The 14,289-nt window shown below is 36.0% G+C and overlaps 1 protein-coding gene across 3 annotated transcripts in view; it reads right to left on the bottom strand.

Moving 5' to 3' along the window:
• The window catches only part of GPBP1 (GC-rich promoter binding protein 1), an 80,373-nt gene that overhangs the window by 7,708 nt on the left and 58,376 nt on the right, over window positions 1-14,289 (bottom strand). For all 3 annotated transcript variants that reach the window (XM_047731766.1, XM_047731765.1, XM_047731767.1), the window contains 5 exons: window positions 10,841-11,025; window positions 10,102-10,242; window positions 8,626-8,793; window positions 7,776-7,963; window positions 298-400 (listed from right to left, as the gene is read on the bottom strand). In XM_047731766.1, the coding sequence (XP_047587722.1) occupies window positions 298-400; window positions 7,776-7,963; window positions 8,626-8,793; window positions 10,102-10,242; window positions 10,841-11,025 (785 nt within the window). The remainder of the gene's footprint in view (window positions 1-297; window positions 401-7,775; window positions 7,964-8,625; window positions 8,794-10,101; window positions 10,243-10,840; window positions 11,026-14,289) is intronic.

The raw sequence follows: 14,289 nt of genomic DNA, 5'->3' as shown, positions 1-14,289 counted from the left end.
GAGAAGGATAAAAGGTGAAGCTACTTGGAAAGCTACTGATGCTTTCTACTTATCCCCACACTATTTAAAAAAAAAAAAGTCAGAAACATGACAAATCACAGACATATTATTTATACTAATTCCTAAGCATTGCAGACTGGTTTAAAACAAAAGGCAATTCTGACATATACTGTGGTGTCTAATAAATTCCTAAATAGAAAGGTATAAAACCTCCCTTCGCTTAAAAAATGCTTAATATGTTGTTCTGATTAAGGAAAGGCAATGTAAAGTGAACTTGTATGATACAGGTCTTCTCACCTGTTCACTAATAACTTGGAATTCTCTCATTTCATCCTCAGTTAAGGGAGCACATGTTTCATCATTCTCACTGTCTTCTTGCCAGCCCATCTCCTTTAACAATCTGAAAAAAATAGGGAAATAGGTAAATTTAATTTAGAGCTTCACCCAAGTAGGATAATACCATTTACACTGTGTGCAAGAAAACACCATCCACATCCATTTATAAAAAGTCCTCGGGACACATAAAAAAACTTTTTTACTCTATGCTTTCAATCTTTCTGAAAATGAGCAAGTAAGATTAAAGCCCAATAAACTGTGTTAGTTAAGATTTAGAATGAACTGTGCAACTGCTTTAAACTTTGTCAGAGTTTCTCCAGGCTGGAAATTTGCAGAAGGGTCTCTAGCTCAGAAACTAAAATAAAAAACTGCTAAAAACGTAAACTAAAAGTAAAAGCAATATTCCTCCTGGTTTTCTTGTTTGTTGTTTTTTTTTAAAAATATTTTATTTATTTATTTGACAGAGATCACAAGTAGGCAGAGAGGCAGGCAGAGAGAGAAAGGAGGAAGCAGGCTCCATGCGGAGCAGAGAGCCGGATGCAGGGCTCCATCCCAGAACCCTGGGATCATGAACTGAGCCGAAGGCAGAGGCTTTAACCCACTGAGCCACCCAGGCGCCCCTCCTCCTGGTTTTCTTTAATATCCCCACAGTCTATCATATTCTTAGCTACGCATTACTTTTTTATTTTTTTTAAGATTTTATTTATTTGACAGACAGAGATCACAAGTAGACAGAGGCAGCCCCCACCCCCCGCAGGCTCCCTGCTGAGCAGAGAACCGGAGGCCAGGCTCAATCCCAGGACCCTGGGATCATGACCTGAATCAAGGCAGAGGCTTTAACCCACTGAGCTTCCCAGGTGCCCCCACATTACGTTTTTTGCTTTGAACAACTGAGCTATCTTATCCCCACCTAATATTTACTGTGTATTTACCTGTTGATATTACCTCTCAGGTGTATCAACCTCAACACATATTTCAATGTGAAAGGGGCACTGTGTTCTACAGTAACAGAAAGACCACTTTTTTAAAAGTTCTTAACTAGGATCTAAGTAAATGAAATAAATAATATGGCTATTCTGTTTTCTTTCCAATTTTTAAGAGAATACCTCCATCTTAGGCACAGAGAGTCTAAGGAAAAAAAAAAATCATTAGCAGGGACCAATGACTTTTCTCCAGTCAGACAAATATGAAAATCATAGTCACAGCTGATGCATTTGACTTAACTATTTCAAAGTTTGTTTCTTATACAGCTACATATATTGTATTGGTCTGTCTGTATTCATTTTTTAATAATTATCTCTCTTCAAATAAATAAATAAAATCTTTAAGGGGTGCCTGGGTGGCTCAGTGGGTTAAGCCTCTGCCACTGGTTCAGATCATGATCTCAGGGTCCTGGGATAGAGCCCCACATTTGGCTCTCTGCTCAGCGGGGAGCCTGCTTCTCTCCCCCGCCCCCACACTGCCTGCATCTCTGCCTACTTGTGACCTCACTCTCTGTGTCAAATAAATAAATAAAATCTTAAAAAAAAATTATCTCTTTTACATATTTGTTATTCTATTCATACCTACTCATCTTTCAACTTGAGCCTGCAACAAAGGTCTTGTACCTTTTCAAATAATCTCACAGAATATCAGTGCTCAGAGAATCTGAATAAAATTTAACATAACACCCATATTTTACATATAAAGAATCAAGATAATATAAGTAAAATAACTGGCTTACTTGATGGCAAAGAAGCCAAGAGAATTCTGGTTTCCTCCTTCCAAGTTAGTTTATACTGCACCAAACCCTCTAGACCAAAATGTCACAAAATCACTGTCAATTACTATTTCTCTCATTCCTTTTAATCGTTTAACACTTTTTTTTTCCAACAGTGTCTTCACTCTTCAACTCAGACAGCTTCTTATGGAATGGCATTTCCATTCCCAATGTCACTTAGTTCAGAGCCTACAGATCTAGATAGGTAAAACAATCTAACTGCTTTTGCTAGATCCTTTAGTTAACTGCAAGTTAACTAAACAAGAAGGCAAATGAAACAAATTATTTCAAATTGTATAAAAGACAAGCATTCCTAAATGTCCAATCTCACACATTTCCCCTTCCTTCCAGTGGGTATAACTGTTAACTTTCTGGAATAGCTTTCAAAACAAATACTTTGCTCTACAGTTAGTAACAGACTGTGACAGTGATCTGGACACCTTTGCTTTTTCAAACTATTACCAAGTCACCCATACACCACCTTACACTTTCATAATACTCTGCTGAGTGTTTCCAATTGCTTCCCACTTTCTAAAGAACAAACTCCTTAATACCAATGACCACAAATTCACATTTCTTACATTCGAAAAAGCATAGGTTTAGAAGCAGAGGACTTGGGTCACAATTCCTACTCTATCACAAACAGGTACAAAAGCCACTTCTCTGAACTATTTCTTCATCTCAAGCAATGAAGAAGCTTGAATAGTTCTCAAAGGCCCTGGCTCTTCAATTTCATTCTAATTCCATTAAGGACTACACACTCCCTCAAGACACCTCACTCACTGGCCCTAAACAAACCAGGTATGTATTTAACTCTAAATATCCATTTCACACCCCCTTCTTGTCTAATAATGTCTCACCTTTAAAGATTTAGCTCTCAATTACTCTGACTGGTACTAAAGTCAGGAGATCATCCCAAACTCCCTTGAATTTCTTTGGCACTCATTTGATGCTTTCAACAACTATCCCCCCACCCTTAACATTCAAGCTATCCTATGGTGATGATATACTGAAACTTGACAACAAAACTAAGATTATATGTGTTTGTGATATTTTATGTTTCATGTATTTTTCATTTTATATTTTAGCTTACACATACGAACTAAGAATTGTCATCCTTGAAAACTGTATCACTGACACCTGCTTCATTAAATTCAACCAATGTTAAGTACTTAATATGCACATAAGTTAAGAATTACAAAGTTTATAGGAAATCTGAAGCCACAGAGAAGAAATACCACTCCATTTTCAGAGAAATAAAACCCAAAATCTAAAAGAAGGCATTACCTTTGCTACCTCAAAAAAACAATGTATTGTGTATCTGTAGAACACTTACATACACTATACAAAGCAGAAAGAAAACTCAAGCTAAGAAATTTAAATTAAAATGGTTATGGCGGGGGCACCTGGGTGGCTCAGGGGGTTAAAGCCTCTGCCTTCGGCTCAGGTCATGATCCCAGGATCCTGGGATCAAGCCCCGAGTCGGGCTCTCTGCTCAGCGGGGAGCCTGCTTCCCCCTCTCTCTCTCTCTCTGCCTGTCTCTCTGCCTACTTGTGATCTCTGTCAAATAAATAAATAAAATCTTTAAAAAAAAATAAAATGGTTATGTCCTCTTTTTATTGACTTGGAATCCTTTTTAACATGTGCAACATTAAATATAAAGTTAAAAAAAAGATATATATATATATATAATGAAATATTCATTCAGGTAGTCAACACTGATAATCTCTTCATGTAGCATGGGTTCCTCACCAACCCCCCTAAAGTTTATTCCAATTTTAGATCTCCTCTTCTTGGCTCTATTTGGCTTAGTTCCCAAATTCTATTCTCTCCATTTTCTCCCGTTAATAGTCAGCAGAGGACCAAAATCTGTCGAGGTATGGAATTGACAAGTCTGTTCTCCCTGTACCTCCATGAACCAAAGAAGAAACCACCAAAACACTTTCTACACTATGTCTGCAGATGAAGAAATAACAACACTAAATCATTCATTATCAGTATTAGGGTCATAAGAATACTTTCTAAGTAACTGTGGCTCAACCTTCTTCTGCTACAAAATACTAAAGGCAAATGCGAAACAAAAAGGTACTAAGTTTCAACTTTACTATTAAGTTTCAACTTTATTACAGCCTTAAGAGTTTCTACAAGTAGGTAATTTATCTTTATTCTTTTACTGCCCACATGCTGTATCTCCTAAAAGAGAACTCATCTTTTACTACCATTAGAACATCTGGTTTGTACACTTCTTATCTGCATAAGACTTGTTCTCTTCTATCAGCTGTCTGACTTGAAACATTTAAATGACTACTGGTGAGAATGGGAACTGGAAAAACATATCTTTGGGTACTAGCATGGCAGAATCTGATTATTTTAATTATGTGTGCCATCTGACCAATCAACTTTCATTCCTAGTAGTCTGTTTTATAAACACACTTACACAAATGTTTAAGGATATAAATACAAGGATGTTCATATGGGTACTATTTTTTTTTAAGATTTTATTTTGAGAGAGAAAAAGAGTACATGCAGGGGGAGGGGCAGAGGGAGAGAAAGAATCTCAAACAAACTCCTTGCTCACCGCAGAAATCAACAAGGGTCTTGATCTCACCACCCTGAAATCATGACCTGAGCCAAAATCAAGAGTTGGGACACTGAACCAACTGAGGCACCCAGGTGGCTCACACAAGCACTACTTGTAAAAAAAGAGACACAGGGAAGGATCCCTGGTCAGTAGATAAACAGTTTTCATTAATTATATCCATACTACAGAATAGCAGCTTCAAAAGAGGTATACAATATTTCTATTAGAAAAATACTGAAATGTCTATTTATGCCTATCTTTTTTAAAAGGAATTAAGGTTTACTAGTTTTTGCACATATGACACTACAGCCAGTATTCAGCCTCCAATAAGAGTCACAAATCATAAACCGTAACATGAGGTAAAGGAATCCTACCCTTTGGGCGGAAATAAAAAGTATGGTTACTGATCCATTCATACTAAATGCATAGTAAGAAAATATAGTTGCCCAAACAAGTAAATTTAAAGATACTACCTAGTTAAGTTAGCTTAAAACTAATCTAGTTAAATTAACTCTCATCAAATGGGCATTCACATTTATCATACACCCAATAAATTATTTTAGGTAAAAGGAAACCCAAATTAATATAGGAGGATTACAAAATTTAAAAAAATGCCTGTATTCTCATACACAATAGTTATAGCCACATCGAAAAAGAGCAAGACATAATCTGGTAAAGGGAAACAAAAACCATCATAGAAATTAAGAATAATGTATGAATTGGGCCAGAAAGACAAAGACATAAAGGGGTCTTTAATATAAAATTTTTTAAAGTTATTCCATAGTAGGTATAGCCTACATCCCCACTGTCTTTTTTTTTTTTTTTAATTCTTTTTTTTTTTTTAAGATTTTATTTATTTATTTGACAGAGAGAGATCACAAGCAGGCAGAGAGGCAGGCAGAGAGAGAGGAGGAAGCAGTTTCCCTGCTGAGCCGAGAGCCCGATGCGGGGCTCGATCCCAGGACACTGAGATCATGACCTGAGCCGAAGGCAGCGGCTTAACCCACTGAGCCACCCAGGCGCCCCACATCCCCACTGTCTTAGAATTAAAAGAAGTTCTAAAAGAAATGGCACTGAACTAAACAGAAAGTCAAATCAACCACAGAGGCTGTTAAGTATCACTCCACACTGAGCCTGGTCCTAAAGAACATTTAAAAAAAAAAAAAAAAAAAACTTTTTAAAGATTTTACTTATTTACTTGTCACAAACAGGGAGCAGCAGGCAGAGGGAGAAGCAGGTTCCCCTCTGAGCAATGAGTCCGACATGCGATTCGATCCCAAGACCCTGGGATCATGACCTAAGCCAAAGGTTTATTTCAAGACCACATGAAGAGTAAATCATTTCTACCAAAATACCGCTCTTAATTTTAGAATCATGGGAGGAACAAAACATAAAAGTTCACTCTAGACTTTAATACTCTTCAATTCTTAGACTAACTCATTTAAGAGTTCCCCCATTTAAAAACTGTTTTAAGACTATATTAACAGAAGCACAAAGTGCTCTTGAAAGTTTGCAAAAGGGGCGCCTGGGTGGCTCAGTGGGTTAAGTCTCTGCCTTCGGCTCAGGTCATGATCCCAGGGTCCTGGGATCGAGCCCCACATCGGGCTCTCTGCTCTGCAGGAAGCCTACTTCCTCCTCTCTCTCTCTGCCTGCCTCTCTGCCTACTTGTGGTCTCTGTCTGTCAAATAAATAAATAAAATGTAAAAAAAAAAAAAAGTTTGCAAAAAAAAAAAATCACATATTGAGACAATTGGATATCCACATGAAAAAAGATTAAGTTGGACCCCTATACCTCACATCATGCACAAAACATGCAAAAAGGAATAAAAGGGGAAAAACTGATAAAAATGATTCGTTAAAAGTTCAACTTTTTGCATTTCAAAAGGCACCACTGAAAAAGTGAAAAAACAACTCAGAATGGGAAAAAAATCTGCAAATTATATATGATTAAGGACTTGTATTCAAAATATACACAGAACTTTTACACAAGTCAATAATAAGACATATAATACAATTTAATAATGGGCAAAGAATTTCAACAGATATATCTTCACAGAAGACATACAAATGGCTAACAAGAACTTGAAAAGATACTCAACAGTCAACACTAATTTTTAAGGGAAATGCATTATTAAAAACCACAAAAAGATACCACTTCATATCCATTACAATGGCTTAGTCAAAGACAGATGGTAACAGGTGTTGGTCAAAATAGCAGAAACTGGAACTTGTTGATGATAATGTAAAATGGTACAGCCATTTTGGAAAATAGCTTGGGAGTCTCAAAATGTTAAGCTTATGTCCTAGCAATTCTACTCCTGATATCCACTCACCCAAAGAACCAAAAACAGGTCCAAACAAAAAGTTGTACATGAATGATCCTACAGTAGCATTATCCAGAATACTCACCAAATACAATCAACTCAATACCCATCAAAACTGAAGAAAATGTCATAGAGCCATACAGTGTACTGTTAGTAAAGACACACAAGGTAGTGACACATGCTACAACATGAATTTGAAAGCATTATGCTAAGTGAATGAAAGAAGCCAGACATAAAACACCAAATACATGGTTCTATTTATATAAAGTATCCAGCAAAGGCAAATCTATAAAGAAAATAGACTAGTAGTTGCCTAGGACATAGAGGAAAAGGGAGAAATGCAAATGAACACAGGTTTTTCTTTTAGGGGAGACAGAAATATAAAATCAGAATGTGATGACAGTTCCACAGCTCTGAATACACCAAAAATCTTTTTTTTTTTTAAGATTTTATTTATTTGACAGAGAGAGATCACAAGTAGACGGAGAGGCAGGCAGAGAGAGAGAGAGGGAAGCAGGCTTCCTGCTGAGGAGAGAGCCCGATGCGGGACTCGATCCCAGGACCCTGAGATCATGACCCGAGCCGAAGGCAGCAGCTCAACCCACTGAGCCACCCAGGCGCCCTACACCAAAAATCTTAACTGTACACTTAAAATGAGGGAAATTTGTGGTAAATAGCCCAATGAAACTGTTAAATAAATTTCAACATTTCTATACTAATCTCAAAATCCTAGATGTAAAACATGCAGAGAAAAAAAGTAAAAATGAATACTAACCTGTGTTCTGCCTCAAGTGAACTGGAAAGAACATCAGTTTGTGGGAAGGTTGAAGACCGAATGATCTGCTGGGAAATTACTGAGGCATTGCCATTCTCCTGTGGAATTTCATTTTCATCAAAGTTTCGATTTATGTCCCTTTCTTGGTGAGTACTATTGCTGTTATGCAAATTAAATGAATCATCATCCTGATTTTTAGGGAGTTAAAAAAAAAGAATGAGTTAGAAAATACAGCTGTCGAAAACCATAATAGATTTTGGTTAGATTTCCAGATATAATACATAACTATTATAATCATTAAATTTAGGAGAACTTCTCAGAAGATATAAAACTAAGCTGTGAAGGATACCCACAGTTTTCTGACTCTATGTCTTCACTTTATTCAACAAAGGCAAGTCAAAAGGATGAAAGTAGGCAAGACGGACAACAAAGAAAACATTTTTGCACAGAACAACAGAATGATAAAAAGCTGCTTCAGAAAAGAAATCATTCCTTTTTTTTTTTTTTTTAAGATTTTATTTATTTATTTGACAGAGAGATCACAGGTAGGCTGAGCAGCAGGCAGAGAGAGACAGGGAAGCAGGCTTCCCAACTGAGCAGAGAGCCCACTGTGGGGCTCAATCCCAGGACCCTGAGATCATGACCCAAGCCAAAGGCAGAGAGAGGCTTAACCCACTGAGCCACCCAAGCGCCCTAAAGAAGTCATTCTTTATGTAAATAGTAAACTATCCTTGCTTTCAGGGAGATGACCATTTTGATTAAAGTTTGTTCAAAGGTCTTCAATGGTATCTGCCCAAATATTTCAATGACATGTTAATGTCCAACAGAGAGTTACTACTAGTTCAATTACCTTCTCTGAGCCAGCATGACTTTCATCTTCATGCTCCTCTTCTACTCTGTCCCTTTTCAATGCTTTCAAAAATTCACTCTTCTTATCAGTGCGCATACGTGTCAGTTTGGTTAGACGAGGCTGCTGATTAAGTTTGTCAACAGGTGAAGAGGAATTTGAGCGATTACACTAAGAAAAAAATACAGAAATATTAATAAATATACAGTATCAATAACTACCACAATTTCCTATTTCACCCTATTCACAATACAAAATTGATTTTAAAGTCTATTTTTCTCTATCCCTGTTTTATTTATCCCACTGAATGAGTAAACAAAAGAACTTTCTTTAAAAAAAAGATTCTTTTTCTTATCCCATAAAACAATTAAGGTCTGATATTACTAACAACTATTATTCTAAATTAAAAGCTTAAATATAATTTTAATAAAACAAAACCCAAACCTATTTAAATATGCCCATTAATACATGAGTGGTTTTTAAATCTGTGTTCCACAGAGTTCTAAGGCTCTAGTAACTCCAATAAAATCTATTTTATAATTATTTACAAAGAGATACACAGAGAGTTTATCAGGTAGGATTTCACCAAGGAAAATGTTTGCGGTAGGGCAGGAGGGAGATGGGGAGGGACATGTACTGGAGTTCTTTGTTTTTGGTGTTTTAACAGTGGAATACAACAGAAAATAGAATGTTAAAATCTCTGTGTCACAGAGATTTTTTGCCAAGGAAAACTACCATAATGCATGTTGGCAATAATGTCCACAGACCATAAGGAATCTATTACCAGCTGAGAAAGCTGGTCCTCTCATCCTAGTTCTAAATTTCTAAATTTACTGGTTTACTAAAAACCAGTAAATGAGAGGCTTCGATGTTCCAATATAGTACACAGAGCAATTTACAGTGGAGCAACATAGAAACAAATGCCTTCTGAGCATGAACTAATTGGGGAAGTCCCTGGTCTAGAAGCTTCAGAAACTTGGTCAAATGACAAACAGATACTTAAGCTACCTGACATTCAAAGTCCATAAAATATGCATCTTTCCCTTCCTCTTCTGTCTGGCCCCTTGAGTGTTAACATTAATAAAATGTCCATCATCCCCAAAATATTGTATGATACAAATCCTCATTTTCAGTCAAGATTTAATCTTACAGCATAGCATTAACTATCACAAATGTCAAAATTCAAATTGTCATAATTATTTATAAATCTGTGCTTGTGGCTGATGATTAAGTGGGCATTTCATTGTATTATTTTCCCTATATTTTAGGATACGTGTGAATTTTGTTTTAAAATATTGGAATTATTCCTACTTAAAGTGCAAAAACAACTAGCACAAAGTATCTGAACCAAGTCTTCTGAAAGAACGGAAAAAATCTCATTTTAATGTATCCATTTAATGAATCTATACCTTCTGTCCACTGTTAATTATCATGATTAAAATATGTTGCATTCCTCGGGAATAATTTCAGATGACATACCTCTTTCACTGAAGTTGTTGATGGACTAAAATTCTTGGCAGCTGATTTAAAAGCATTGAAGTTGCCAACGCCATATGTAGACTCATGAGGGTAAGAAGTCCCAACTTTATTTTCTTTAGTTTGGCTTTTCCATTGTGTAGGCTAAAGAAACACATACAAACATTAATGTGTTTCAAAAACAGCTTATACGGAGAACAACAAAGTGAACCCTATTAAAAAAATGACTACATGCAACTCATAAAACAATTATCTTCATATTATATCTTAATCATTCCTACATATTTCTTTTATCTTTTTCTGCAAATAAAATCAAAGCCTGGCATTCAGATAAAAACATCTGGCTGCACTGCTATTTTTTCAAAGTTTTATTAAACTCAAGTTAGGTTTGCTTTGTCTATTATCAGTAAAATACAAGTGGGAGCACAAAAAACCTAAAACTAAACACCAAGGAAACAGCACTATATATTATTAAGTACACATATCATAGATTTATCTGGCAATACAAAATTTTAGATTTCATTTACTACTAGTGAAACAAGAAACATATACATGGACAAACACACACACCATTTAAAAGGTAACTAAAATTAATGACACACAATGAGCCAATTCTTTTTACCTGAAGTAAGTACCCCACCAACAACCCCCTCACTTTGGTGTAAAATTTTTAACATTCTTTTCCTAAAGTAACTCAACTGGTATCAACTTAAAACTTGCATTTTAACAATTCAGAACTTACTTTTGTAGGTGGAGCAGCAGGTTTAGGGACTAAGCCTTTATAAACACTTGGACCAGTCCCGTTCTTAACTGGTTGTGACTGAAGATTTCCTACCACTGGGAATCCAGATAGCTGTAAGTCTTTTGTATTACCTTTCTTAATAACCAGCATCCTTGGAGCTCTAGATTTAGGATTCGGAGGATATTCTGCATAAATAAAGCACGAGCAAGAGTTACACACATAAAATTAAACCACCAAAAAAAAACAACATTCCAAACCTTGATTATATTTAAAAATAATAGCTGCTGCCTGGGTAAAATAATTAAGCTAAATAAGTATGAGCTATATTCCTGTTTCAGAAATAAAGCTATAACATAATCAAACAGAATATAGCAAGAATTGAGCAATGTCAAGTAACAGATGATTTCAGCTCAAGACTGGCCTCAAATGTTAACTATGACTAAACCAAGATTAATGTACACTCTAACATATTTTAAAATTTTTTAAATGCAAATTTCACCCTAGTTGCACCTAAGATTTGGGAGATAAAGTACATTATATTTTGCCTTCTCTATTTTAAAAAGACATTTTTCCTAATTCCTTCTCATTCTTATCTCACTCATATAGTCATTACCAATAAACAAGGAACTATAGTCCCTCTAATTCTAAATTTCTACTGTTATGACTAACAAAAAACAGAATTCTATTTTCACAATACTAAGTCATTCAAATATTTACTGGCCACCTAACTACAATGAAGGTATTATGCAAAAGTTACAGGGCAATGAATTCAATCCTTCTGAAGCTAGTACCAGGGAAAATATCTGCTAACTCAAAGCTTTTTCTCAAGAAAACTGCAGCTGTTAAAATATGAAAAACTGCCCACAAAGTTTAGTTTATACATACCCCTAGAGTTCAGTTAGTGTAGGTATTACATGTGAGCATGTTCACAATTACTGTAGTGAAGATGTCTTTCCTCCCTTAGAAAAATTCTCAAAGTATCAGTTTCACAGTTGGAGAGTTTAGAGTAAAAGAATGAATTTAAGGGGAGAAAGCTGAGAAAATCTAAATCAAAATTAGCATAATGTATTATTAAGTAAGACAGATCCTGTGAGATGTTGAGTTGCCTACATGTTTGTGAGGATACCCAACCTCAAACTAAACCAAACTTCCTACTAAATTACCTCAAAAATTGAAATACACAGGGATGGGTAAGGACACGAAGCTCATCTGAGGCTTCAAACTCCTCAAAATATACAGCTGGTATGATACTTCATTTATTTTAATGGTTAAGTACAAAAGAACAAGTACCAAAAGCAAAGAGCAAATCTTCCCATAGGTTAAACACATGGCTCACCTACTAAGGCAAACATTTCAACTTCTTGGAGGCCTTACAAGGCCTAAGAAATAAAGGCTAAGAAAGAAATCTTCAGGCAAGCAACACAGAAATTAACTCAGCAATATACAGGCTTTTCTAAAGAACATACACAAGGCAACAAAACATAAATTAAGAATAAAGATCTCAAACAGGTGAATCCAGAATGCTAGAAGTAACACTAAACAATTTAAATTTTGCAATTATTGTTTCTGGTAAACACATGACGACAGTGTGAATTAAACTGTTAAAAAAAAAAAGATTACTTAAATTAGCAAAACTTAAAATTCAAATTTAAGAGAAATTCTTAACAGCCTGGTACTCAAACTCTAAATTAAATTAAATTTGGGGGGTGCCTGGGTGGTTCAGTGGATTAAGCCTCTGCCTTTGGCCCAGGTCATGATCCCAGGGTCCTGGGATCCAGCCAGCTTCGGGCTGTCTGCTCAGCAGGGATCCTGCTTCCCACCCCCACCCCCGCCTGCCTTTCTGCCTCCTTGTGATCTCTGTCAAATAAACAAATAAAATCTTTAAATTAATTAATTAATTAATCTCAGAATCAGGAATGAATGGTGCTAGAAAATGCAAAAGGTATGAAAGTTTCCAAGATCTTAGAGAAATTCAAGTGTTAAAGCAAAGGACACTTCTATCAGTACACCGCAAATAAAAAAATTCAAACGTGCTGAAAAGCACTTCCAGTTCAATATGGCCCATTAAGCACACATTTCTCTTCTTTACCTTATAAGTAGGTCCTTATGTTAAAATTACTATAACGAAGGAAGAAAACAAAAACAATAGGAAAAGGGTCATCTGCAAGGGGTGATGTTGACCCAAACTTCCACAGAAATAAGTAAAGAAAAAAACTTTAGAGTATCCACAACAGAACCTAAATGCTGAAGATGGGACTAATCAACCTTACAAAATCTTGGATTATAAACAGGACTTGAAAAAACCATCATGGCAGAAGGCAGAAGTGAAAATTTGTTCAAAGATCAATCGCCACAAAAAAAAAAAAAAAAAAAAAAAAATCAGTCGCTAAGAAAAGATCCCTACTAAGGAAAACCTAAACAATATACTGCAGGCAGAAGGAAAATGATCCCACATGAAAGGCTGAATGTTCAAGGGGGAAAAAAAAATTTGCATAAACAATCAAAATTAAAAGGTCAAAGAGAAAGAGAATAGATAAGCAAACAGGTGTATTATCTTTAAGCCTCAATGTAGTTCCTAACTACAAAATTCACTTCCCTGAATTTGGATTCTCACACATCTAGAGCAAGAAATATTCCGGATTCTTCCCCAAAATGGCCTTCAGTGCAAAGGCAGAATACGCTATTAAAAAAAAGAATGTGGGGGCGCCTGGGTGGCTCAGTGGGTTAAGCCTCTGCCTTCGGCTCAGGTCATGATCTCAGGGTCCTGGGATCGAGCCCCGCATCGGGCTCTCTGCTCAGCAGTGAGCCTGCTTCCCCCTCTCTCTGCCTGCTTCTCTGCCTACTTGTGATCTCTCTCTCTCTCTCTGTCAAATAAATAAATAAAATCTTTAAAAAAAAAAAAAAAAAAGAATGTGAAGGGATGCCTGAATAGTAGAGCGTGCAACTCTTGATCTCAGTCCTGAGTTCAAGCCCCACATCAGGTGTGAAGCCTATTTAAGGGGGTAAGGGGGAAGGAGAAGAAGAAAAGTGAAGCCTAAGAAATAAATCACAGAAGGCTAAGTAACAAAGTAAAAGATGATAAAGGTATCTAAAGGAAGATGATAGGGTTTGGGAGGGAAAAGAAATAGACACAGTGCTAATGCACTGATTGGGCGTTCTTACTGAAATATTATAGTACAAGTTAAGAACAAGTACTTTGTACCAAATTTATAGAATCCTGCTCTAATCTTATGAACTTTCTCATCTATAAAATGAAAAACAGTTCCTGTTATAGAGTTACTGTGAAGTTTACAAGAATACAACAAATATTGGCTTCAGATTTTCATACCATCATTTTCCAGTATCCTCACAAACTGTAATCTGACAAAAACTGACCTTAAATATCCTTTTATTATCTTGTTATTTATGCTCTCCTAAGATCTATGAATAGTCTTTTTCCTTAAATATAA

This window comes from Lutra lutra, chromosome 5 (genome assembly GCF_902655055.1).
Source record: "Lutra lutra chromosome 5, mLutLut1.2, whole genome shotgun sequence".
Taxonomy (NCBI): Eukaryota; Metazoa; Chordata; class Mammalia; order Carnivora; family Mustelidae; genus Lutra; species Lutra lutra.
Note: the sequence above shows the minus strand (reverse complement) of the source record. Positions and strands in the feature narration are given on the sequence as shown.